Below are 23,868 nucleotides of genomic sequence, written 5' to 3' on the forward strand. Positions count from 1 at the left end.
GGATGGGCATAACAAAGGATAGGGCGGATGAGGGACTTATAGGTGTGGAGGATGGTGGAGGGGTCCAGACCCCACGTACGGCCGGAGAGGAGCTTGAGGAGACTGAGTCGGGCGCGTGCCTTGGCCTGGATTGTCCGGAGGTGGGGAGTCCAGGAGAGGCGACGGTCGAGGGTGACGCCAAGGTACTTAAGGGTGGGAGTGAGGGCGAGAGGACGGCCATAGATGGTGAGATAGAAATCAAGGAGGCGGAAGGAAGGGATGGTTTTGCCTACAATGATCGCCTGGGTTTTGGAGGGATTGACCTTGAGCAACCACTGGTTGCACCAAGCGGTGAACCGGTCAAGATGGGATTGGAGAAGGTGTTGGGAGCGCTGCAGGGTTGGGGCAAGGGCAAGGAAGGCAGTGTCATCGGCAAACTGGAGAAGGTGGATGGGGGGTGTCGGCTGCGGCATGTCCGCCGTGTACAAAAGGTACAGAAGGGGGGAGAGGACGGAGCCTTGGGGCACACCGGCGGAGGGGAAAAAGGTGGAGGAATCTGCGTTATGGATGGTGACATAGGAATGACGGCGGGAGAGAAAGGAGCCGATCAGACGGACGTAGTTGATGGGAAGGGCGAAGGTTTGGAGCTTGAAGAGGAGACCGGAATGCCATATGCGGTCATAAGCTCGTTCGAGGTCCAGGGAGAGGAAGATTGCGGAGCGACGGGAATTAAGCTGGTCGGAAAGGAGATGAGTGAGGTGAAGGAGAAGGTCGTCGGAAGAGAAGGACGGCCGAAAGCCACACTGGGTAACGGGAAGGAGGCGGTGCTGGCGGAGATGCTGGTGGATGCGTCGGGTGAGTATAGATTCCAGGACCTTGCTGAAGACCGAGGTAAGGCTGATGGGACGGTAGGAGGAGACGGCGGACGGCGGCGTGCCAGGTTTGAGGAACATGAGGATACGGGAGGTTTTCCACAGGTCGGGGTAGTAACCGGTGGACAGGACTACATTGTAGAGCCTGGCCAGGGTGGAGAGGAAAGAGACAGGAGCTTCACGAAGGTGACGGTAGGTGACACGATCGTGACCAGGAGGCTGGACTAGGGCAGAGCGGGTCCCTATATGGGAAACCGGAGGGTGCGGCTATTGGCCGCTGTCTGCACGTGGCGTAGCGGTGGCGCCCTCGCTGCGCGGAATAGCCGCCGCGGAGGCGGAGCCCTCTGTGGGCTGACCACGTCCATTTGTTCTGCCGCGTGTTCGACTTCCGCGGCGGAAGGTACTAGAGTCGCCTATACTCTCCTTTCCTACCTCGGTGCAACGGGTGTTGGGCTGTTGCGTTGGCCGGCACTTTCTCCAGATTTCCTGCCTCACTCAAGTCTGGTCGTGGGTTGCCGACAGTCTGGCGCGCGAACACACAGCGCGACGAATTCTGGCACCCAGCGAAGTACACGTACAGTATCCGTCGTCATCCAGCGTGAATTCTGGTAGATGCTCAGCCGGGTAAGGGGCGCTGTTACTGTCGGAAGCGGCAGCTCTGTCCACCAAGTTTCGCCCCTAGTACTTTGCCAGAGTATCTAAAGGTTTAATCGGGTGTTCTTCCTAGTATACTCTACACGTACAATAATTAAAATTTCTGTATTTGCTATCCTCTCTGGTGCTGGGATTTTAATACGAGCTGTGGACATGCACAAAATATTTCTCGTTGTTAGGAACATTCAGAGTAGCAATGCAATAATGAAAGCAACGTCCACCCCCGGAAGGTGAGTGGTCAGCGCGACAGAATGTCAATCCTAAGGGTCCGGGTTCGATTCCCGGCTGGGTCGGGGATTTTCTCCGCTCAGGGACTGGGTGTTGTGTTGTCGTAATCATCATCACCATTTCATCCCCATCGACGCGCAAGTCGCCGAAGTGGCGTCAAATGGAAAGACCAGCACCCGGCGAACGGTCTACCAGACGGGAGGGCCTCGTCACACGGCATTGACATTTTTAATGAAAGCAACGAATTACATTTTAATTATTTAAAACGAGCCGGCCGTTGTGGCTGAGCGGCTCTAGGCGTTTCAGTCCGGAACTGCGCTGCTGCTGCAACGGTCGCAGGTTCTAATCCTGCCTCGGACATGGCTGTGTGTCATGCTCTTAGGTTAGTTAGGTTTAAGTAGTTCCAAGTAACGGGACTGATTACCTCAGATGTTGAGTCCCAATATTGCTTAGAGCCACTTGAACCATTTAAAACGTATACACAGAATGATGATAGTATCGTTAATATTTGTAACAATTCTTACTCATTTGCTACTTCAATTATGTTAATCACGAAGATAAGAATGTAAATGGTTGGTTCAAATGGTTCTGAGCACTATGGGACTTAACATCTGTGGTCATCAGTCCCCTAGAACTCAGAACTACTTAAACCTAACTAACCTAAGGACAGCACACACATCCATGCCCGAGGCAGGATTCGAACCTGTGACCGTAGCAGTCGCGCGGTTCCGGACTGAAGCGCCTAGAACCGCTCGACCACTGCGGCCGGCTAAGAATGTAAATCATCTCTCTTTTACAACCAAATCTCATTTCCAGAGATGGGTAACACTTCTTAACTATACGATAAACATAAGTGATTACAGAAAGTTTGCGAGCACCTACATCCGAGCGTTTCGTTAGACACCTCGACAATCGAGCACCAAATGACGGGCAATCTGGGGGACTTGAACAACGACCCACCAGGGCAGCAGGGAAGCGCGGCAGAGCAGAACAGAACGGAGCGGAACCCCGCGCTGCGCCCTGTAACGGCAGGGAACATAGCCGGCCCAGCCAGCTGACGCCACAGCGTTTTATTCCCAGCTACGGTCGACAGACAACAAGGCGGAAGTGCTACAAGAAAACGAAACGGCATTGACGAGAACAGAAATTAACCACAACTTTTCTTTTCGATCTCTTAGTTACTCTTTGCTGTAGAAATAAAAGTCTGATCTCATTACGTATACGTGCACTTCTGCGCACGAACATTTATTTATTTATTTATTGCCAAATTATAGACCTGTTACCTGATGTTTAAAACAGGTCGTACATCTTACAATTGTCATTTTTCATCTGTTTACAGTTTTCTTTCCTTTTGTTTTATCGACAACATTTACACAGAATGATACTTTTCAAAATAACAATAATTCAAGGTTGAAATGTAAATAATATTTTGTTGTTTTTAAAGAAGAATATAAAAAGAAGATAGGATAGATGAGAGATTTGTTAGTACCATCACAGAGTGTGACTGACGGTGAATACCTCGGAATGGTGTCTTCGAGCCGTTGACCGCCAGTCACACACACACACACACACACACACACACACACACACACAAGCATTATTAGTTATTAGTAGAGAAATTATGTTGCCTATCCTATTTATTACTAATCCTATGTATTAACTACTTTAGGTGCCCATCCATGTACAGCATTTCGTGTTTTCTTGGCTATATTGCCAGCACTTTTACTTATTTACTGTCACATCTCAGCTTCCTCCTCCTGTTCCTCCTCATTGTCACTATTTTCGTTGTCACTGTGGGTATCGCTGTCCATCCTCTGGAGATTTCTGTTACGCTGCACATAGGCATGTCTGTGATGTCGTGTCCGCATATACTCTTCATGTCTTGTTTTTGAAATACTGTTTGTCAGTGCGTTTAATTGTGTCCATTGTTCTTCGTCTGTTATTGCTGTGTATATATCTATGTCTGTATGTCTGTAATCTAAGTGTAGTGTATGTCTATTGTTCGCGTATTGCCCGCAGAAAATGACAGTGTGTTCTGGGGAGCCTTCTTCCCCGCATGTGCATGTAGGTGTCTGCCACAGACTCACGCAGTTTAAGTGCGTGGGATAAGGTCCGTGTACCATACCGCGGCTGGGATCGATATGTCTCATTCTGAACCACTCCCTTATGTCAGGGAGGAAGTCGTGCAGTCTACGTCCCTTATCACTTACATCCCACTCACCTTGCCATGTATCTAAACGCCAACTTTTAAGGTGACGTATCGTCTCTGTGGGCACACCGGTTATTGTGTGTACCTTATCTAGTCTCCCCACCTTTAACCAGTACCTTTCAACTCTGTGTTTGATCGTGATATCTATGGCGCATATTCCGAGCACCACACACAGTGCATCCGCTGAGGTGGTACCGAAGGCTCCAGATAGCCTAAGCAGGACACTTCTTTGCCCTCGTCTGACGGATGCTTTGTTGGTGACCACGTTCAGTCTATGTGCCCACGTGCTAGCTGCAAAGCTGAGTACTGATTCGAAGAGCGCACAGTGGTATGTACGTATGACTGGTAGAGGTAGTCTGTACTGTTTTGAATTAAGCCTCACCGGTTTGTGTAGTATTTTTTCTGCTTTGTCTGTTGTTAGCCTTATGTGTTCGTGGAAATTCAATTTTTCATCTATGTGTACCCCAAGATAGCGCGTAATGCGTGCTCGTTTGATGCTTGTGTCCCCAATTTTAACCGAAGGATTCCTTTGGAGTGATCCTTTCAGTAAACTGTATTTTGTTTTGTTTTCGGCTATCCTGAGTTTGTTGTTGTGACACCACTGAGTAATTGTTTGTAGTATTCCACTGACTTTCTCTTCTAACTGGGCTCTGTTGTTTGCAGTGACTACAACTAATAGGTCATCTGCGTAGGCGACAATTCCGTCTGACCTGTCATCCCCGTCCAGAAGTTGTAGGAGGCGTTCGATTGTTGTGTCCCTGAGCAGCCCTCGGTAGGCCCAACGCTACCGACCGACCGCCGTGCCAGCCTCAACTGATAGGCGTCGCTGGATGCGGACGTGACTGGGCACGCGACCAGCACACCGCTCTCCCAGTCGCATAGGGGGAAGCGAATCAGTAGCGCTAATTTGTTGACATTATTAAATGGTTACCGACTGGGGATTTGCAAACCGAATCTGCACGTAATTCACACCAGCATATGAGACAATTGCCATAAAAAGTACCGCCAGCCCGGGTTGCTTGTCTGAAAAGCCGCGCTCTTTCTCGCGCAATCCAGGACAAGAGGTGGAGTGACACAGCAGCAGGCCCGCACCAACTGGAGGGGGGAAAGGCGGCAGTTTCAGGGGGCGCCAGATTCACGTTCTCGAAGAAAAAAGACCCTGTTTCACAAAGCGCTTAGCGTCCAGTGCACGTTGCTCTATCGATTATTCACACGATTGTGAAACGCATCCCTGTTGCTTTTGAACGTTTTTGAATACATTCCAAGTTGATATCTGAACGAATCATAAACTGATTATCGAATGCTTGCATAGTGTACGTAATGTCTCTGCCAGGGGAATCGCCCTCGCATCTAGAAGTAAAAAGCTTTCCCACAGACAAAAGGAGACGAGGCTATACGAGCTGCGCCGAGTACAACCGAACGCGTGAATACCAGTCGCCGTTTGTTTCCGTGGTTGACCGGATGCGAATGATCACCGGCGTTATAACTATTTGCGAAATCCATAGATGCAGACTACCCGAGTGGAAATACACGACTAACAGGAATAACACGTAAGAAAGATCACACGTTAACTTTCTCGGTGTACCCAAGAAAATAAAATTTTGACAGAAAATTTTTACCACATCGCTACACTATTAAGGGCCTATTACACAGTGCCCGGTTAGAAGCCGCTTACGTTCTGTCCTCGGAATAGCGCGAAAAACGTGTTTCAGCAGCACGCAGTATACGCACAACCGGAAAATGAACGCCGGATAACTGAACTGGTGATTCTGGCAGGGTTACTGAAGTTAACTGGAGAATAGGTTTTGAGAACGACAAGAGTAGTTACAAATTAGTTATGGGCAGATTATTTGTTGGAAAGAGGAAGAAGAAGAAACGGGGACATCACACAAATTATATGGAACAATATGATGATTCGAAGTTTACATAAAAATTTTGTACTGCTGCTTTTCGATCTCATGCTTCAGATACTGGAACGTATGAATGAAATGTGGAACTATTCCCTAACATAAAGCTTTTGCTTGTAGTAGGCTTCATAGGCATTTGATATTGGTACTTCGTGAATTATATTCCGTCGTGTTATTTATGTAAACGAGGTAGATAATAAAGACCATTTGTCCCAAAACACTCTCCTTTATTTGGCGTGTGTTGCAACTAGTGCACTATTAGAAAGCCCTAATCCGTTTTATCTGGCAGACAGTGACAAAATAGGCGTAATCAAATCGAGGATCCAGACCAGTCTTGGATACTAGTCACATTAACAAAAAATGATTCAAATGGCTCTGAGCACTATGGGACTTAACTGCTGTGGTCATCAGTCCCCTAGAACTTAGAACTACTTAAACATAACTAACCAAAGGGCATCACACACATCCATGCCCGAGGCAGGATTCGAACCGGCGACCGTAGCGGTCGCGCGGTTCCAGACTGTAGCGCCTAGAGCCGCTCGGCCACCCCGGGTGCCATTCACATTAACAGCTTTTGCAGTATTAAACAACGACATTTTCATTTTTCATGTAACAAAACGTTTGACGGACTTGGATGAGGTAATATAAACTTTAGCAAAAAGGAAAGCACGCCGTGTAATGCTGTAGCAAGATTAGAGAGGAAAAAAACGCTGGGACTTAAGGATTGAAGAAATGTCTACTGTCTTGTTTTTCTCTCGTCTGACTGGTGTTATATTTTGTACATTAAATGTTATGTCACACAAAAAAGGAAGTTATTAGCTAATAGACAATAAAAACTAAAAATTTTCTGAAGAATTGTTATTCTCCCGGTACTAATTGTGAGTTTTTTGAAGGGGGCAGGATGTCACAGTGGCCGACTGGGAGCAGGAGAGGCACCACAGGGTATTTTAATTTCCGTGGTGCTGAATATAGGTTTCATGGTTTCCATTACAAAATATAGACGTTTGAGTTCCACAGAGCGAAATACAACGACGTGCGATAGAAGAAGGCCGTGTCAAGAGGCGTGGCACCGCACTGCACCTTCGGGGTTGCAGAGCGTAAGTGTGACGGGTGTCGCTCCAGGTGCCCCGCCCCAGCTGGTGGTACCCTGCAAGTGTCCCTGGCCACAGTTACGGTGAAGACCTCAACGGCAGCTCGTTGGAGAACAAACCCCCTCTCCTCTCTGACTGAAGCAAAGAGAGAAAACTACCATCTTATATAAACAATGAACTGGAAATAATTATCATTTCAAAAGAAAATTAAACACGTACATCATTACCCCTCGTACAAGTTACCCATATATCTAACTTCAAGGATTAAAAAATTCTGTAACCTTAAACGGCAAGCATTAGAGCACGACAGCTACTAGTGGTGTAGCGTGGTGAAAACTAACGCTAAAAAGTAGGTACCAGTTTTCTTTGGCAATTATCAATGTAATAAAGTAAGTATTGTACTACCGACGAAGAAACAACAGCTGTTTAGCGTAACTGAGAGAGCAGAAACCTTCTTCAGAGTAGCGCCCTTGCTTGTAAAAACATACTGTGTTCCGGAGAAAGGTAGGAAGAGGCACATTGACTCTAAGACCTATCTTAGAAGATAGCTTGAAGAAAGGTAATCTTACGTTTATGTCATTTCCACGCGTAGACAAAGCTTTTGGCAATGTTGATTTGAATACACGCTTCGAAACTCTGAAGGTACTAGTAGTAGTTACACGGAGCGGAAAGAAACCGGACTGCAGTCACAGTCCAAGGGCGTGAAATGGAAGCAGTACTTGAGAAGGTACTGAGAGGGAGGTTGGGGGGGGGGGATGTATAGCTTCTCCATGACGTTATTGAGTCTGTACGCTGAACAACCAGTGAGGTAAACAGATGAGGAAACTGAAAACGAAATTAAAGTTCGTGGAGAAGAAATAAATACCTTGCGGTTTGTCGATGACTTGTAATTCTGTCAAACGGGAAAGGAGTGCCAAGCACCATACTCTGAGGACTGAGTACTCGGGCATAAATACGACCAACTAGACGTGAGAGTCCGCAGGACGACAGCACGCACCACTGAGTACTGGCCGTTTTTCACGCACAAGTAATAACTCAGCCCGCTCAGTGTCTGCACAGTTCGATGCAGGAGGCCTTCAGACACGGATGCGTGCCGAAAATGCTGACCACCTACAGTCGTTTTAAGTAGTGAAGTGTACTCACAAATTCCGAGAACGATGTTACATCAGCTCTGTGGTGTACTATAGAGACACGAAAATCTGTACCGGGCTGGGACTCGAACCCGGATTTCCCACTTGTCGCTAGACGTCGTCTTAACCACTTCGGCTATTCGCGCATGCCTCACGTCTCGATCCAAACTTATGTACGTCACAGACTATATCACTATGGGATGTAGACAAAGACATACAGAAGTTTCGATCGGTCCGTGAGGCGTGAACGGATTGCCCAAGTCGTTAAGCCGACGCGGTACAAATTTTCGTGTCTCTATGTACACAACAGAGCTGGTATAATAGCGTATTCGCAGTTTGGGAATACATTTCGGAACCAACAATTATCAAATAATTTTTTTTAATATATTACGTTTTTAAATCGTATATCCCAACAGCAAAAACTAGGATCATGGTATTTCGAAAGAACGCTTCTATTCAATCAGAACTCAGTACCTGTACTGTGTACAGCAGGTTTCATATTGCAGGTACCTGAGATCTAATATCACGTACAGATATGGCCGACACATTTAAGATAATATATGAAGATGGGTATAATAAGGCTTACCGGCCAATGATCTTCTTCAGTGCGAATGCACTAGCATTGCTCAAACTCTTTCGGGAATCGGTAGATTGACTGCAGCAAGTAATGAGTATAGTGGGCAGGGGCACTACAAGTGTAGTGTGTGGACAGTGAGTTGGAAGTGTGGGTCTCATGGGGAGCGTGCCACAGATAAGTCCCCGCAGTCACACTGTGCCCTGTGTCCTCGATGGCTCAGTCGGCTAGAGCGTCTGCCATGCAAGCAGAAGATCCCGGGTTCGAGTCCCACTCGGGGCACACATTTTCAACTGTCCCCGTTGATATTTATCAACGCCTTTAAGCAGCTAATGGTCAGGATTTCATTGTTATTTCATTTAAGATAATGTCACGAGCTTGTCGACAACACGTGACACAAATCGTAGTGGGCTGGCAAAGTAATGCAGAAGAGAAACGGAAACACACACTCCTGCCACACAATCACTGTGCTGTACGGGAGCGGAGCACGGGTGATGTGGATCCCAGACCCCAGATTCTGCGTGCAGTCAACGCTGCTCCAAGAAAAGGAGGGGGAGGAGGAGGAGGAGAAAAGGAATATCGTGAAATGACGATGTTGACTTTTTTACTTTATCACTTTGTAACAACAACAACGCTGTACTATTGTACATATAATAATTTTTTTCTGATTTTTCGATAAATTAGTGTAATCGATGTACTGATTTCATTTCCTTTTTGTTTCATGTCATTGTGTTAAGAAAACTGTAAACAAATTTCAATGTGAATATTAATGTTTATGGCAAATGTCAAGCAATATTGTAATAGAATTGAAAGGTAACAAATGTTGAAACTGTTGTAACACGTTTAAAATTATAACTGTGCGTCTGGTCCATACGTAGGCAATGTATTAGGATATGTAGAATGCAAAACTTCGGGTGAATACCCTGTCTGTAAGGGAGCGGTAAAAGGTGGATGGCAGGCGAGCGCGGGAAAATGCACACGGAGGCTGCACGGCATAACGGGCTCAGCAGTAGTAGTCGTCGGAGGTGGGCGTTGGTCTGAGCAACACGTTCTGGATCGAGGAGGCTCTCCTGGAAGACGTGGTTTCATTGAGCCTCGGGTATGCCGCTCCAACTCCTATACAGCATGGCAAAATTCCATGGGCACTAAATGGAAAAGTATTGCGACGCTAAGAAGAAGTAAAGTGCCGATACGTCACGAGCCATTGCTGGGGTTGTATGTTTGCTCTGTGCCTCGTCATCTCGCCGCCTGCCAACCGCCGCATCGATACGAACAGGTTGAAACTTTTAGTACTGTATCCGTGTGGACCAGTGTTACTTTTGTTCCATACTTTTCAATAACAACTTAAATTTTACCAGAACTGTCCTATCATTTAATTATCCTCACAACTAACCTAGACAGGGTCCTTTCCAAATGTTGTGCAATCCGAATGTCCCAAAAGGAAGAAGTAAAGTTTGTGTTAATAATAATTACCTGCATTCTATGATAGAATGATGTTTAAAGAACTGTTTTGTTAATGAACTTATAGATGAATAATGAAGGTCTGACAGAGTTGGAAGATAATTTTGATATCGATTTAGTAATGAAGTTTAATTATTTCGAGACAGATATAATGGTATTTAAATGAGCAGGAAATAAGATGAAAAGAGTAGTAACTCATATATTGGAAATCTTGAGCACATAATGATTTCAGTAATCAAATTTTTTAGTACAGTGATCATAACAGTTTCAGGGTCCCCCCCCTTTTTTTTATTCATTTGAATTCTGAAGTGTTCTAAACTGATTTGACCAGCAAAGTTAAAGTCAATATTAAAAACCAAAATTTATCAGTGTTTTATCTTTATCAAAATTGACATTGTGTGTCTGTTTCGAAAGTGCTATTTCTAGGGTAACCTACGCCCGATTTTAATCAGATCAATAGACAGTACGAAATTTTGTGGTAAACATTATGGTGTAGTGTTATGTACTTATAGTTTATCAATATCAGTCCAGAAAGTGACATTATCAGTTGAATAGATTTTTCTGGTTCTAAAATTCACTATATTATGCAGTGTTACTACGTGTTGTTTTGCTTGAACGTACATCAACTTGTACAGGGAAGAAACTCAGTTAATGCCTAATTAGGCTGGCGACCGTATTATTAACAAATTGGTAGCATATTCTGTGTTGCTTTTTGTCCGTTCTGACGTGTAGTTGCATTTTGAACTTGCTTGGCGTATCATTGTTATTACAGAGTGGGTGTAAGTCTGATTTGCCTCCATTCAGGTACACGCGGTCAACATATATACGAAAATCCTTTCTCATAAGGAGAAGCCCGTCAACTTACCATAGTAGAGGCTTTAAAGGGTATCGTGGTCCGCGCACACGTTACAACTTTTTTCAAAATTTTTAGAAAGAATGAACTACTGATACTGTAGAGTAGTGTGTGTGTGTGTGTGTGTGTGTGTGTGTGTGTGTGTGTGTGCATGCTGTTTAGAGAACTGCCCACTTGTTTACAGAACTGTCACATTTTAATACTTGTGGGAATATTTATTATTTCATATCTTTCTGCAGCATTCGTCAAGACCAAAGCGTCATCAACAACGTCGTCATCTATCAGACGCTGACACTCGCGTGGCCGGGTAGCCGTACAACGCTGTCTGGGACCGTCTTCGATCCACTGGCTGCAAGGCGTTTCGCAGTTACGGCAGATATCCTCATAAACGTGGGAACGTTCGCCTGTGACAAACTAATTCCTCACGAGGTCGCAAGGTCAATCTTTAGTAAGACTGATTTGAAAGTATTGTGTTAGTAATTACGACAGGAAAAATGTTAGTTGCTAATGACTCACCAGGTGCATCAGGAGGGCGACAGAAAATGAGAGATCGGGAGGTGCAGAGATCAGTCTTTACTTCACAAAATGGATGTCGTCGATATTCAAGAAATGTTCCAAACAAACAATTAACTTGCACCATAAACATCGAATGAAAAATGACGAGCCAGAGTGACCACAAAGGTTCACGGCATAAAGATCGAAGGCGAACTCGTTGGGAGTTACAAACCGAACAACACGTTCAGGTAGCTATCCACTCATCAACAATGCAAATTTCCGCCCCTGGTAACTGAGTGATTAGCGCGACGGAATGTCATACTTAACGGCCCGGGTTCGATTCCCGGCTGGGTCGGAGATTTTCTCCGCTCAGGGACTGGATGTTGTGTTGTCCTGATCATAATCTCTTCATCCCCATCGACGCGCAAGTCGTCGAAGTGGCGTCAACTCGAAAGACGTGCACCAGGCGAACGGTCTACCCCACGAGGACCTAACCACACGGTATTTCCAACAATGCAAATGAAATCATATTGATGTAACGGAGTGATGAGAACTAATGAGATGTGATGGAATGCAACCGAATGCGAAACATTCTGTCGTGGACCTTACAGTGAAACTGGCTATCCTTTAAGGTGAAGTTTCAGATAATGCGATAATACGTTTTATAGGCACGTAAAAAACAAACATCCAGAGGCTACATTCGTTCAGTGGTTCCAGATGGTATCAACTGCGATATCACGCACTCTTCAGGAGGGATAGCTTGCTCGAAAGTCATATGATTTTTATACGCAGACCAGGACTCAAGAAAAAAGCAAGTTATTTCGACCAGCTATTGGCTAAAAGCGGTGCTCATACCACAGTCGTAGTTCTGTAACATCCCATTTTCCCAGTCTTGCTTGCTGTGACGTAAATATGCCCTACTGCCCTTGCAAGAATCGCAGGGGGCAGAGCACCCTCAACTTCTCGCAGCATAATAACTTTTCAGCCAATTTACCATCCAGATTAACAAAAAATGGTTCAAATGACTCTGAGCACTATGGGACTCAACATCTTAGGTCATAAGTCCCCTAGAACTTAGAACTACTTAAACCTAACTAACCTAAGGACATCACACACACCCATGCCCGAGGCAGGATTCGAACCTGCGACCGTAGCAGTCCCGCGGTTCCAGACTGCAGCGCCAGAACCGCTAGACCACCGCGGCCGGCTCCAGATTAACAGTTGACACAATTGTGTACGAATGCTTTAGGGCATTCTTGTTAGTTGATCTTGATACAACTCTCTTGGTTCCTCTAATTTCCAGGATTTCTTTGATACGTATTTTCTCTTCAAATCCTGATTGGTCGCCGGCCGCAGTGGCCGAGCTGTTCCAGGCGCTATAGTCTGGAACCGCGCGACCGCTGCGGTCGCAGGTTCGAATCCTGCCTCGGGCATGGATGTGTGTGATGTCCTTAGGTTAGTTAGGTTTAAGTAGTTCTAAGTTCTAGGGGACTGATGACCTCAGAAGTTAAGTCCCATAGTGCTCAGAGCCATTTGAACCATTTTGAACCTGTTTTGGTCGGAGTTGCAAACAAATACCTTACTGAACGATGGAATAAGTTTGTTTATCTCAGCTACAAATTTTCGGGCCGATTCCGCACTTTGCTGTGCATCGCCAACTTGACGCTTTGTTTGAAAACTGCGTTAGCTTAGGTCTTCGAATTCTGTAGGACTGTTTGAAGATATGCAACCATCTACTGCTTCCCTTGAAATCGCTGTAATCTATGTCTCGCGCAATTTGATATGTCTAACATGGTAGGTGACAATCATGCACGTATCGTCATCATTGTAGTGCTGATGTACATTGTCCGCACAGTCGAGCGCACACATTCCACTGTCTCATCGTGCACAAACGCTAACATTTCCTCTGCCACTTCTTTCCCTCTGCGAAATTCCTTGGGTTCCTTTCTGACGAAATCTCAACTTCGGCAGCTGTTTATCGTCGCCATTGCTCTGCTTTGTGTCAACACCACTAGCACTGTAACCCTGCTGTGAGTCATTCGCCGACTAAGCAGCTCAACTACGCTACGTAGCCTCAGGATGCCCTCACCATTTGACATCTCCACTCGCGTCCTCGGTTGCCATTAGCAGCCAGTGTTGTGGTTGCATGGCGGACGATATGTGGGGCGCCGAATGTCGTAAACATCAACGGCATGTAGCGAGCTCGCACTCAAGGGGTTCGTCGTCATTGACGGTGGAGACGTTCGGCCCTTTGTCGTCGATTGGGGACACATGTGTCCCCTCCGTTCGAGGGTTTTTCACACGGCGAGTCTGGTACGAGACTAGCTTTGGTAGTCATATGAACCTTGTAATGGCACTTGAATTACGTAACCATTGCGGCACCTCACCTCAGCCTCTCGATACGAGCAACATTCTACTGTGTTTCTCTAAAATAATTAAGATATTTCTGTGACAACATTCAGATTTGATTTCATTAATGTAGAGGTACTTTGATACGTCGATATGTTTATACTGCAATGATATTATTCGTATGTGTATTCTTTCTTTTGTCACTATTATCTTTGACGTACTTCTAACTCTGATTTTTGGGCGCGTGAGCAGTTATTAGAGAGTCAAGTCTTGGTCGCCATGTTGAAAGGACGCAAATTGTAGCCAGTTTATGAAATGCGAACTTTAACAGTGAGGAATATATTTTCAAGTATGTTTTATATTGTGAAGTGATGTTGCAACAAAAGTAATAAAAAAGAAGTGTAACTTAAATTCGGAGTGCTGATTACTTTTTTACATCACCATTGTCTTAACTTGCAAAAGTTTAATCTTCAAGAATGGTTTATGAAACACATCTATAAAACTTTTGAATATCGCAGAATAACACCTAGGCCTCTATGCATCCGAGCTTGGAATCATCACTACCTAGATTTTCGACGATTGAGCCATCAGTTCACAACGAGACCAGCGTGGGGAACACGAAAAGATGAGTGCCTAGTTTATCCATTATTTCATGAAATGACTTTATTAACTGTGCTCTAATTACACCTGCCACATAATATAACTCTGTTGTTGCCCGAAAATGCAATATTTAGCAGCGTGAGCAACACTACAATCATAATTAATTTTTGACCTTTGTTGTGGTAGGGTTGTTAGAACCTCCACCTAACTGTTCTTTCTGTTTTTTATTTATGTGTTGTTCACATACCCTCAGACTGCACTGCAGCCTTTGGGGAAAACAATAATACATTTAAAACAATAATACACTTACAAATACATTACCGAGCGAGGTGGCGCAGTGGTTAGCACACTGGACTCGCATTCGGGAAGACGACGGTTCAACCCCGTCTCCAGCGATCCTGATTTAGGTTTTCCGTGATTTCCCTAAATCGTTTCAGGCAAATGCCGGGATGGTTCCTTTTGAAAGGGCACGGCCGATTTCCTTCCCAATCCTTCCCTAACCCGAGCTTGCGCTCCGTCTCTAATGACCTCGTTGTCGACGGGACGTTAAGCACTAACCACCACCACTACCTACAAATACATTAGAAGGAACAAAAAAGACTGTCTGAAGCTTGGTGAGATATTTGTAATGTGTGTAATGTCGAATACCACGGGCGTGTTGGTTCTAAGAGCTCCTGGCAGCATTTTCTAATAAGACACTGTGATGCAGATGTGATAGGAGAGCAACTAATATGCGGGGAAGATACTGTATTGTGGAGGGTAAGAGACTGTATCACGACGCTATAATTGCAGTTATGCGGGGAAGGGACTGTCTGCAGCCGTTGTTTCGAGTGGAAGAGGTAGGGCGGGTAGAGCTCTGGAATGATTTGCAGGCCTCGGCAGTCGACGTTACGCAGCGCGTGAAGGTGGCTGCCCTGCGCTCGCTCACCTGTGGCCTGCTGCAGCAGGTAACGAAGCCAGGTGTTGCCGCTGCCGGGGAACGACACGAGCGCCACGACGGGCCCCGGGGGGCTGAGGAAGTGCAGGGGGCGGCACCAGTGGAGGCGGCTGCGCGCCCGCCGCCCCGCGCCGCCCACGCCGCCGCCCCCGGCCTGCCCCCTGGCGCCCGCCCCCACGCCCGACGGCATCTCGATGCTGCCCAGGTGCCGCACGCCGACGCCTCCTCGCAGGCTGTGTGCGAAGCCCTGCAAAAGGCGGCGCGGCTGAACGTCGGGCACGGCGTCTGCCGGGGGCGTCGCAGCTGCGCACGTGCGGTTCACTAGGCGGTACTGCCAGCAGCGTGTAACGCCGGAAATGCGTATCCTCCTATTTCCATCTATTGCACTGCAAATTTTTTCCATATTTTGTTACCTGAAGATATAACATTTCTGTGTCTTTGTATATTGTAATTGTTTTACTATTTGTATATATATGCATTTATGTAGATGTATAATTGCTTTGTTTTGTGAATATTATTCGTATTTATTCGCTGGGTCTGGCCTAGGGAAAACTATGCTATCGAACGAATACATCGATAGGGCGTGTGGAGAACCAAGGTGTTTAGGATCTTTGGTAGTGTTAACTCTGCCGCGTGGAGCGCGGGCAGAGCAGAGAGGGGGAGTCTGCCTGGGGTGGTGCAGTGGAGCAGGTGTGTTGTGTGACGCTCCCGCGAGTTGCCGCGTTTTCGGGGTTTGGCAGCATCTAATTGCGCTCGACTTGCGATGATAGTTTCTGACACGGTGTCGCGGACGGGAAGCATTAGCTGGCGCACATCAAGAGCCCGTTTCGTCTGGTGACCGCGTCGAGAAGAAGGCGCGCCAACATCCAGCTTCTGCAACAGCGACGGCCGAGAATGAGTGACTGTCGCCACCGCCTCGGTCGACGGCTTCAAACCTTCAATCAACCAACAAGGAAGACTGGAAGCACGTAAAGTTTTAGAACTGTATGGCAGACCTCAGCTTTTCAAACTTTTAAAATTGTTGCATCACAAAATTACAGCAACTTAGCATGAACGTTTGTTGCTCATTGTCCCAATTGCGTTACCAAGCAGGGTCCCTTCCTTTTCCGGAATGAACCCGAGTGTCATTGAAATTCAAACCCCAGCATCATTCGATTTCACTGCTTTAATTTCAAAGTTCAGTTACGGTATTCATAGCTGGCTACAATATTTAGATTACACAAGCACAAATTAAGAGTGCGAGTTTTGTTACCGTATTTTAGCTTACCTGTGACTGCAAGCTCAGCTTGGTACGTACTAGATTTTACTATTGTTAATTGTTCAGAATCATTTAATTCAAATTCAAAGTTAAATCTATTTTTTCTAAATTGCGTAGATTCAAGTAGCTTTTGAAATGATTGTTGAGATAGCCCAAGACTAACCGTATTATACTGAATTTCGATGTGCTTCAGCAACAAAGCTGACTATTAACTTCAGTCACTAAATTAACTTTCGATTTTCCGGTTTTGTTAATTCTTTTGCTAAATTAAGTCAGAGTGTAGCGAAATTTATTACTTCTGACAAACTTTCAGTTTTCACACTACATGTGTCAACCTTCAGTTGCCACGCTTCTAGTGCTAATTATATATGCAATAACCTTTCTTTTTCAGTTACTATAGTAATTGTCTATAGGACTGCCGACCGTAATTTTCCCCAAATCTCAAATATCTAATTACCGCTAGTTAATTGTTAACGTAACGGCCGCACATTTGCTTTCTTTATTAACTGTACCCCTTTCCAAAATTAATTTCCACCAGTTTCATTTGCATTTTTCTTTTCATTTAGAAGTAACCCTTTCCTCCCTCTTTACTGACAGATTAACTTCGGTGACGATTGCTTTTCCCAAATTTCCATTAGGTACACGCGGTTTAATTTTTCACTGTCATTAAGGTCGATAAGTGAGGAGGAGGTTACAAGCGCACCCTCCAAATACACACTTGCAATTATGATAGACATCTCAGGTGCCTACGACAACCTCTGGTGGCCGGCCTTGTTCAAGAGGCTCAGACACCTGCAGGTACCGGAGTCTCTGTATAATAGTTTCATGGACTACTGCAGAGACAGAACGGTCGTTTGGGAAATGGACAACCAGAAAGTGATAAAACGAATTACAAAAGACTGTCCACAAAGGTCGATCTGCGGCCCCTTCTTCTGGGACATAGTTATAGAACCGCTCCTACAGTTACTAGAGGAGCACATCCTGACAGATGGTGCTGTCGCTTATGCTGATGATCTACTCGTCGTAGTTTCAGCAAACAACCGTGCCCAGCTAGAAGAAAGAGCCAATGGAACACTTCCGACAATAACCCAATGGTGCACAGATAATAAATGAAAGATAGCAGGAAACAAAACAACTTATACATTGCTAAAGGGTATCCTGCGCGGGAACCCAATAGTCAAAATCGGGGACACAAACATAAAAAGACTAGCAGTCACACGCTATCTAGGAGTACACATTGATGAACGAGTGAACTTCCACGAACACATGCGTATATGCACACACACAAAGCAGAAAAGATACTACACAAACTGGCCATGCTAAATTCGGAATTATTCAGACTACCCCTGTCAGTGACACGAACATACCATTGCGCTCTCTTCGAGTCAGTACTATGCTTTGCTGCCAGTACGTGGGCCCACAGGTTAAATCTCTCAACCAACAGAACCATTGTACGTCGAGGGCAAAGAAGTGTTCTACTTCGACTAGCAGGGGCATTCAGCACAACATCAAATGACGTACTATGTGTCGTCATGGGAATCTTCCCCATAGATATCATCATCAGGTATCGCGCAGCAATGTACTGGCTTAGGATGGGGAGAATAGACCAGGTTCGGCAGATCACTGGTGTACCGACTGAGACAACACGCCAACTCAGGGCATGGCGAGTGGATACCTGGCAGAGCGAGTGGGCCAACAGCGATAAGGGCCGCCGTGTGTACAACTTCTTCCCTGACATCCGGGAAAGACTAAAACTAAAACATATCGGTCCCAGCCGCGGTATGGTACATTCCATCACAGGGCATGGCCCTTATCCCACGCACCTGTACCGCGTGAGTCTGCAGCAGACTAATAGATGCACACATGCGGGGAAGAAGGTTCCCCTAAACATACTGTCTTCTTCTGCGGACAACGCACGAACACAAGACACACAGTATACATAAATAGCCAGAACACACAGAACGAACTACATGCCATAATACGCGACTCGGGAAGGTGGACTGAACTCAACGAACTAAGTGAGGAAATCTCGAAGATCCAACAAATAGAATACTAGCGCAACAGACCCTACCGAAGGCAAGTCGGTCCAAACAGACGTCACGATGCCCAGGGGGACACAGATATGATTAGCACCACGAGTGATGAAGAAGAAACAGATACAGACCAGGGCACCAACAGAGACATTGAAGCGTCCAGCTCGAATGATCCATAGTGTCAGCCAAGTCTACTTCAAAGAACAGTGTGGAACAACCAACAAGAGGTGCACAAGTCACACACAATCCTAAAAACAGACTGCACCTTATATGTAAATAGTTAACAGCACCTCCATGTCTATAAGAGCTTAAAGCTAGGTACCTCTTCAAGGGAGCTACGCCTTCCGTTAAGAGGCAGCGCACAGTCTGGATGGAAGGATCTTAATTGTGGTCCCTCTCTTTTGAGCCCAACCCGACGGGTACCTATGGTAGATCGGGGAAAACCACCGTTCAGGTCGTGTTGCCGGCGGGGCCGGGAGGTGCTTGCGCCTGCTGTACTCTACTAGGAGCCCTGTAGGCTCAACACAAACCGTTAGCGTCAGTACCTTTATTACTTTTAGCACAAGTACCCTTTCATTAGCAACTTTGAGCCAAGCACAAAATCAGTTACCTCTCAATTGTTTAGCAGGCTGGACATGGAGGTCTTAGTCTTAGTTTCTAGCTTTAACGTACCCTAATCTCTTCTGGTTAAGTTAGTTTTTAGGATGGTAGATGTTAAAGGCGTGGTGAGCGACGGCCAGCGTCTTGAGGGTCATTCCAAGACCCGGGCCGCCGCCCACAACCAGGTGACGGGCAATATTATACCTGTCTCTTCTCTATTCAATTCTCTTCCTAGCTTCTTTCTAAATATTTAATTCCGTTTTGTTTATTAATATCTCACTTGATTTTGTATTAGTTATAAGTTTTTCTAATGCTGCATAAAAAAAGACATCAAATGGATGTAAACAAATAGAGCCCGCCTCCACGTGGCGGGACACGGGCAACGGTGTGAGTGGGGGCGGGAGCCGGTGTGGTGTCACTCTCAGTCACTCCGGACCCCGGACCCAGTCACAGCGGCCGAGTGGCAACATACGACCCACCATAAGAGATTAGACGGTGGGTCATAAAAAATAAGCAGGTAGGGGGAAAAAAAGTCGTCAGAGACGCAGTCGGAGCCCCGAACTCACCACTGTCGTCGATCCCACGGCCAGCTGGTGCCTCAGTGGCCCACAGGGAGGGCGCTGAGGTCGCGGATACCACTCACCTCTGTGCGCCAACTGGCCAGTGCGCAGTGGTGTGGGCCAACTTCGGCCTGGAATCTCAGTGAATCACGGAGAACTCAGTCAAGAACCTTATCCTAGTCACAACATATTCTCAGTGGGCATACCTGCAATTTACTAATTGCAATGTGTCAATTTTCAACGTGAATGTAGCTACGTAAGTTGACAGACCAAAATGAATTGCTACGGAGTGCACGAACTGTTTATAATTTCAGTTATGCTTGATCACTTTAAATTATTCTCGTATTACTTCGAGCTTGCACCCATACTTCTACGTTAATTTTGATCTTCATGTACAACAGAATTTATAAATGCTTAATAAACTCAGTAGCAAGGAGCACAAACCTGTACCATTGCTATAGATAATATTCAGTAAAGTGAACTGATGCTTTATCTGTCATCGACTGTAAGTAAAGATCCTAATGAAACTGACTTAAAATGTTTCTCGAAATCTACAAATCTCAAAGCAATTAGTAGTTCATAGTCATTGCCCCGATTTTGTTGAAATGGTCGACTTACACAGTCAGCTCGTTCCTTTGTTTCATTAATACACAATGGTTTTGTTTGTGTTGTTCATTATTAACAACCATTTCTGCTCAGTTATTACTTCCATTATGCTTTCATACAGACAGGAAAAATTCTGCCTTTAACAATTGAATTTATTTGTGTATATCTTGAGTATTGTATAATAAGAAGAAAATTATTTAATTATACATGTTTTAATATGAGAGTTATACTGCTTCTTGACAGCTCATTTGAATCTAGCTATTTCTATTTAGAAATACACACATCAAAATAAGTTTTGCATCACCTCGGTTCCGAGCGTTCCGGAACCTGTACAGAAAATTGGAATACAGCTCAACATAAACATCATTTCCGCCCTTTTTATTGCTCATGAAAACTATACATTGCATGCTGTAGCAGCATACAGCGAGACCTTCAGAGGTGGATGAGGTCCAGAATGCTGAACACACTGCTACCTGTAACACCCAGTAGCACGTCCTCTTGCTCTGATGCGTGCCTGTATCCGTCGTGGCATCCACAAATTCATCAACCCACTGATTGTCCCACTCCTCAACGGCGATTCGGCGTAGATTCCTCAGAGTTGTTGGTGGGTCACGTCGTCCATAAACAGCCCTTTTCAATCCATCACAGGCATTTTAGATAGGATTCATGTCTGGAGAACATGCTGGCCACTCTAGTCGAGCGATGTCGTTATCCTCAAGGAAGTCATTCACAAGATGTGCACGATGGGGTCGCGAATTGTCGTCCATGAAGACGAATGTCTCGCTGCTGATATGGTTGCACTGTCGGTCGGAGGATGGCATTCACGTATCGTACAGCCGTTATGGCGCCTTCCATGACCACCAGCGGCGTACGTCGCCCCCACATAATGCCACCCCAAAACAGCAGGGAACCTCCACCTTGCTGCACTAACTGGGCAGTGCGTCTAAGGCGTTCAGCTTGACCGGGTTGCCTCCAAACACGTCTCCGACGATTGTCTGGTTGAAGGCATATGCAACACTCATCGGTGAAGAGAACGTGATGCCAAACCTGAGCGGTCCATTCGGCATGTTTTTGGATCAATTTCTACCGCGCTGCATGGTGTCGTGGTTGCAAATATGGACCTCGCCATGGACGTCTGTGGCTGCACGAAAAGCATTATTCAACATGTTGGCATTGCTGTCAGGGTTCCTCCTAGCCTTAATCCGTTGGTAGCGGTAGTAGCAGTAGCAGCACGTGGGCGGGCTGAGCGAGGCATGTCATCGACAGTTGCTGTCTCTTTGTATCTTCTCCATGTTCGAACAGCATTGCTTTGTTTCACTCCAAGGCGCCTGGACACTTCCCTCGTTGAGACCCTTCCCGGCACAAAGTAACAATGCGGAACCGATCGTACAGCGGTATTGACCGTCTAGGCTTGACTGAACTACAGACAACACGAGTCGGGTACCTCCTTCCTGGTGGAATGACTGTGTAAGCGTACTTTTATATCGCTGGCTTAGTTGTGGAGTATCTTTGCGGGCAGCCGCGTCTGTAGTGCGTCCAGTGCAGGACACGGTACTGTTATGTTGTGTAGTGTGTAGCTCTCCATGTAAGAAGCATTGTTAGTATTCAGGTTAAAGTGTTGCTACAATCGTTGTTACAGTAAAGTGATGAAATATGGAAGTGATTCAGAGGAAAGTGTGTCGAGAAGTAATGAAAAAATGAATAACGTATTTATGTATCACCTCGTTGCGTGTCCCACAACCGCGGGATTACTAGGTACGTGGTGTGGACAGGGCGCACGGTCAAGAAAAGCAGGAACACTAACAGTTTAGGGTCCCCCACCCCCATTAGCACTCCCGGGGGTGTTACAACTGGAACTGATAGGCTGTTGGACCCGGTCCCTCTAATAGGCGTTGCTCACTCATGGGCGCTTACATCATTGGGCGGGTTTAGTGACATCTCTGAACAGTCAAAAGGACTGTGTCTGTGATACAATATCCACAGTCAATACCTCTCTACAGGAATTCTGGGAACCGGGGTGATGCAAAACTTTTTTGGTGTGTGTATATGGCTGTGATTGTTACTTTCATTTTGTGTCTTGATCATACATCGATTTGTTGTACATGTATACATGTGCTAAATGCACATAGCAGAGGTTTCTTGCAGTTGGTATGTCACATTTAAACATTGCTTTTCATATAACCTGTACTACAACACACTGCACATATTATTTGTCAGAATTTTTGGGGCTGAGTGAGGGATCGTGGGGTCTGTAGTGGGTGAGATTGGTGTGTGGTGTTGGGGTGCAGATGAAGGGAGGGTGGCTGGTAGGGCACTGGTTGTGTGTGTCTTTTTCTATGGTAAACTGTGAATTAGTTTGAATATTGTTCTTGTATTACTGCTCTTTTGCCCACTGAGCATCTTTTTCATTTTTATTTATGTAAAGTATTCTTACTGTAGAGAGACGATTCTCTTTCTTTTGTTCCGGTATAAGACTGACGTATCTGTTTTGCTCCAAGTTCTTGGCTATTTTTTTTTTTACATTAAATTTTCAGCTATATCGAGTTGGTACATTCAGACTTCAGTGACCTTCTATGTTCTTTGTACCTGCAATTAAACATTTCTTGCAGTGATGCCAATATATTTAGAGTTGGAGGTATTAAATGTTAACTCATATATAGCTCAACTGACGTTTTTATATTTCTCTTCTGTCACAGTTTTTTGTTTCTTTTGTACTGTGGTATTTGTTTTATGCTGTGTGAATTTAGTACAAACAGAAAGATAAATGGACGCATGAACACAGCATAAAATGAGTGCAAGTAAAAAACACAAGTGACCTTCTTAGAGACCTCATATCCAAATTTGTATACTTAAATATTTTTCTGTGTATTATCAACCACTGAAGGAAAGAAGGATTATTAGAAAAATAATGGGTGCAATGAAAACTGCAGATGGTTGGAAAATAAGAAGTAATGAGGAGATCTACAAAAATATAGAGAAAATATTTGAAGTAATGGCCAAACGAAGATTAACCTTTCTTTGGACATTTCTACCGAATGGATGGAAACAGACTAACAAAACAAATACTCCTATATTTCTGGAAGAAGAAATCGACAATAGCATGGATTACAGAAGTAAGAAAAGATCTTAAAAGAAACAACATCAAAGAATCAGAAATAGCAGAAAGAAACCGTTTTAAAAAGAAAATACTGAATTTGGAAGGCTTTCAAAGCAGAAGAAATAAAAAATCGGGAACAACATGGACAGAAGAAAGGAAGATACTTCATGGGGAGAAAATGAGGGAATACTGGAAAAATAGGAAACAACGACAAAGGAAGAAGGGGAAGTGAAGTTGTTAACATGTAAGACTGTTGCCGCTTATGGATTAGGATGGTCGTTTTAGAGCTGCATGAGGGCAGGAACTACCTTGGCATTCGCCTGGAGTGATTCAGGGAAACCAGTGACAATGCAGAACACGATGACGACCGTCGAG

General features: G+C 45.3%; 1 protein-coding gene and 1 non-coding gene across 2 annotated transcripts in view; one reads left to right on the forward strand and one right to left on the reverse strand.

The window, feature by feature from the left end:
- The window catches only part of LOC126100684 (WSCD family member AAEL009094-like), a 125,342-nt gene that overhangs the window by 71,979 nt on the left and 29,495 nt on the right, over positions 1–23,868 (reverse strand). Inside the window, exon 4 of the mRNA XM_049911301.1 lies at positions 15,331–15,529. Within this exon, the coding sequence (XP_049767258.1) occupies positions 15,331–15,529 (199 nt within the window). The remainder of the gene's footprint in view (positions 1–15,330; positions 15,530–23,868) is intronic.
- On the forward strand, positions 8,853–8,926 carry Trnaa-ugc (transfer RNA alanine (anticodon UGC)). Its single transcript has one exon. It is a non-coding gene; the product is annotated as a tRNA-Ala (tRNA).

This window comes from Schistocerca cancellata, chromosome 9, assembly GCF_023864275.1.
Source record: "Schistocerca cancellata isolate TAMUIC-IGC-003103 chromosome 9, iqSchCanc2.1, whole genome shotgun sequence".
NCBI lineage: Eukaryota > Metazoa > Arthropoda > Insecta > Orthoptera > Acrididae > Schistocerca > Schistocerca cancellata.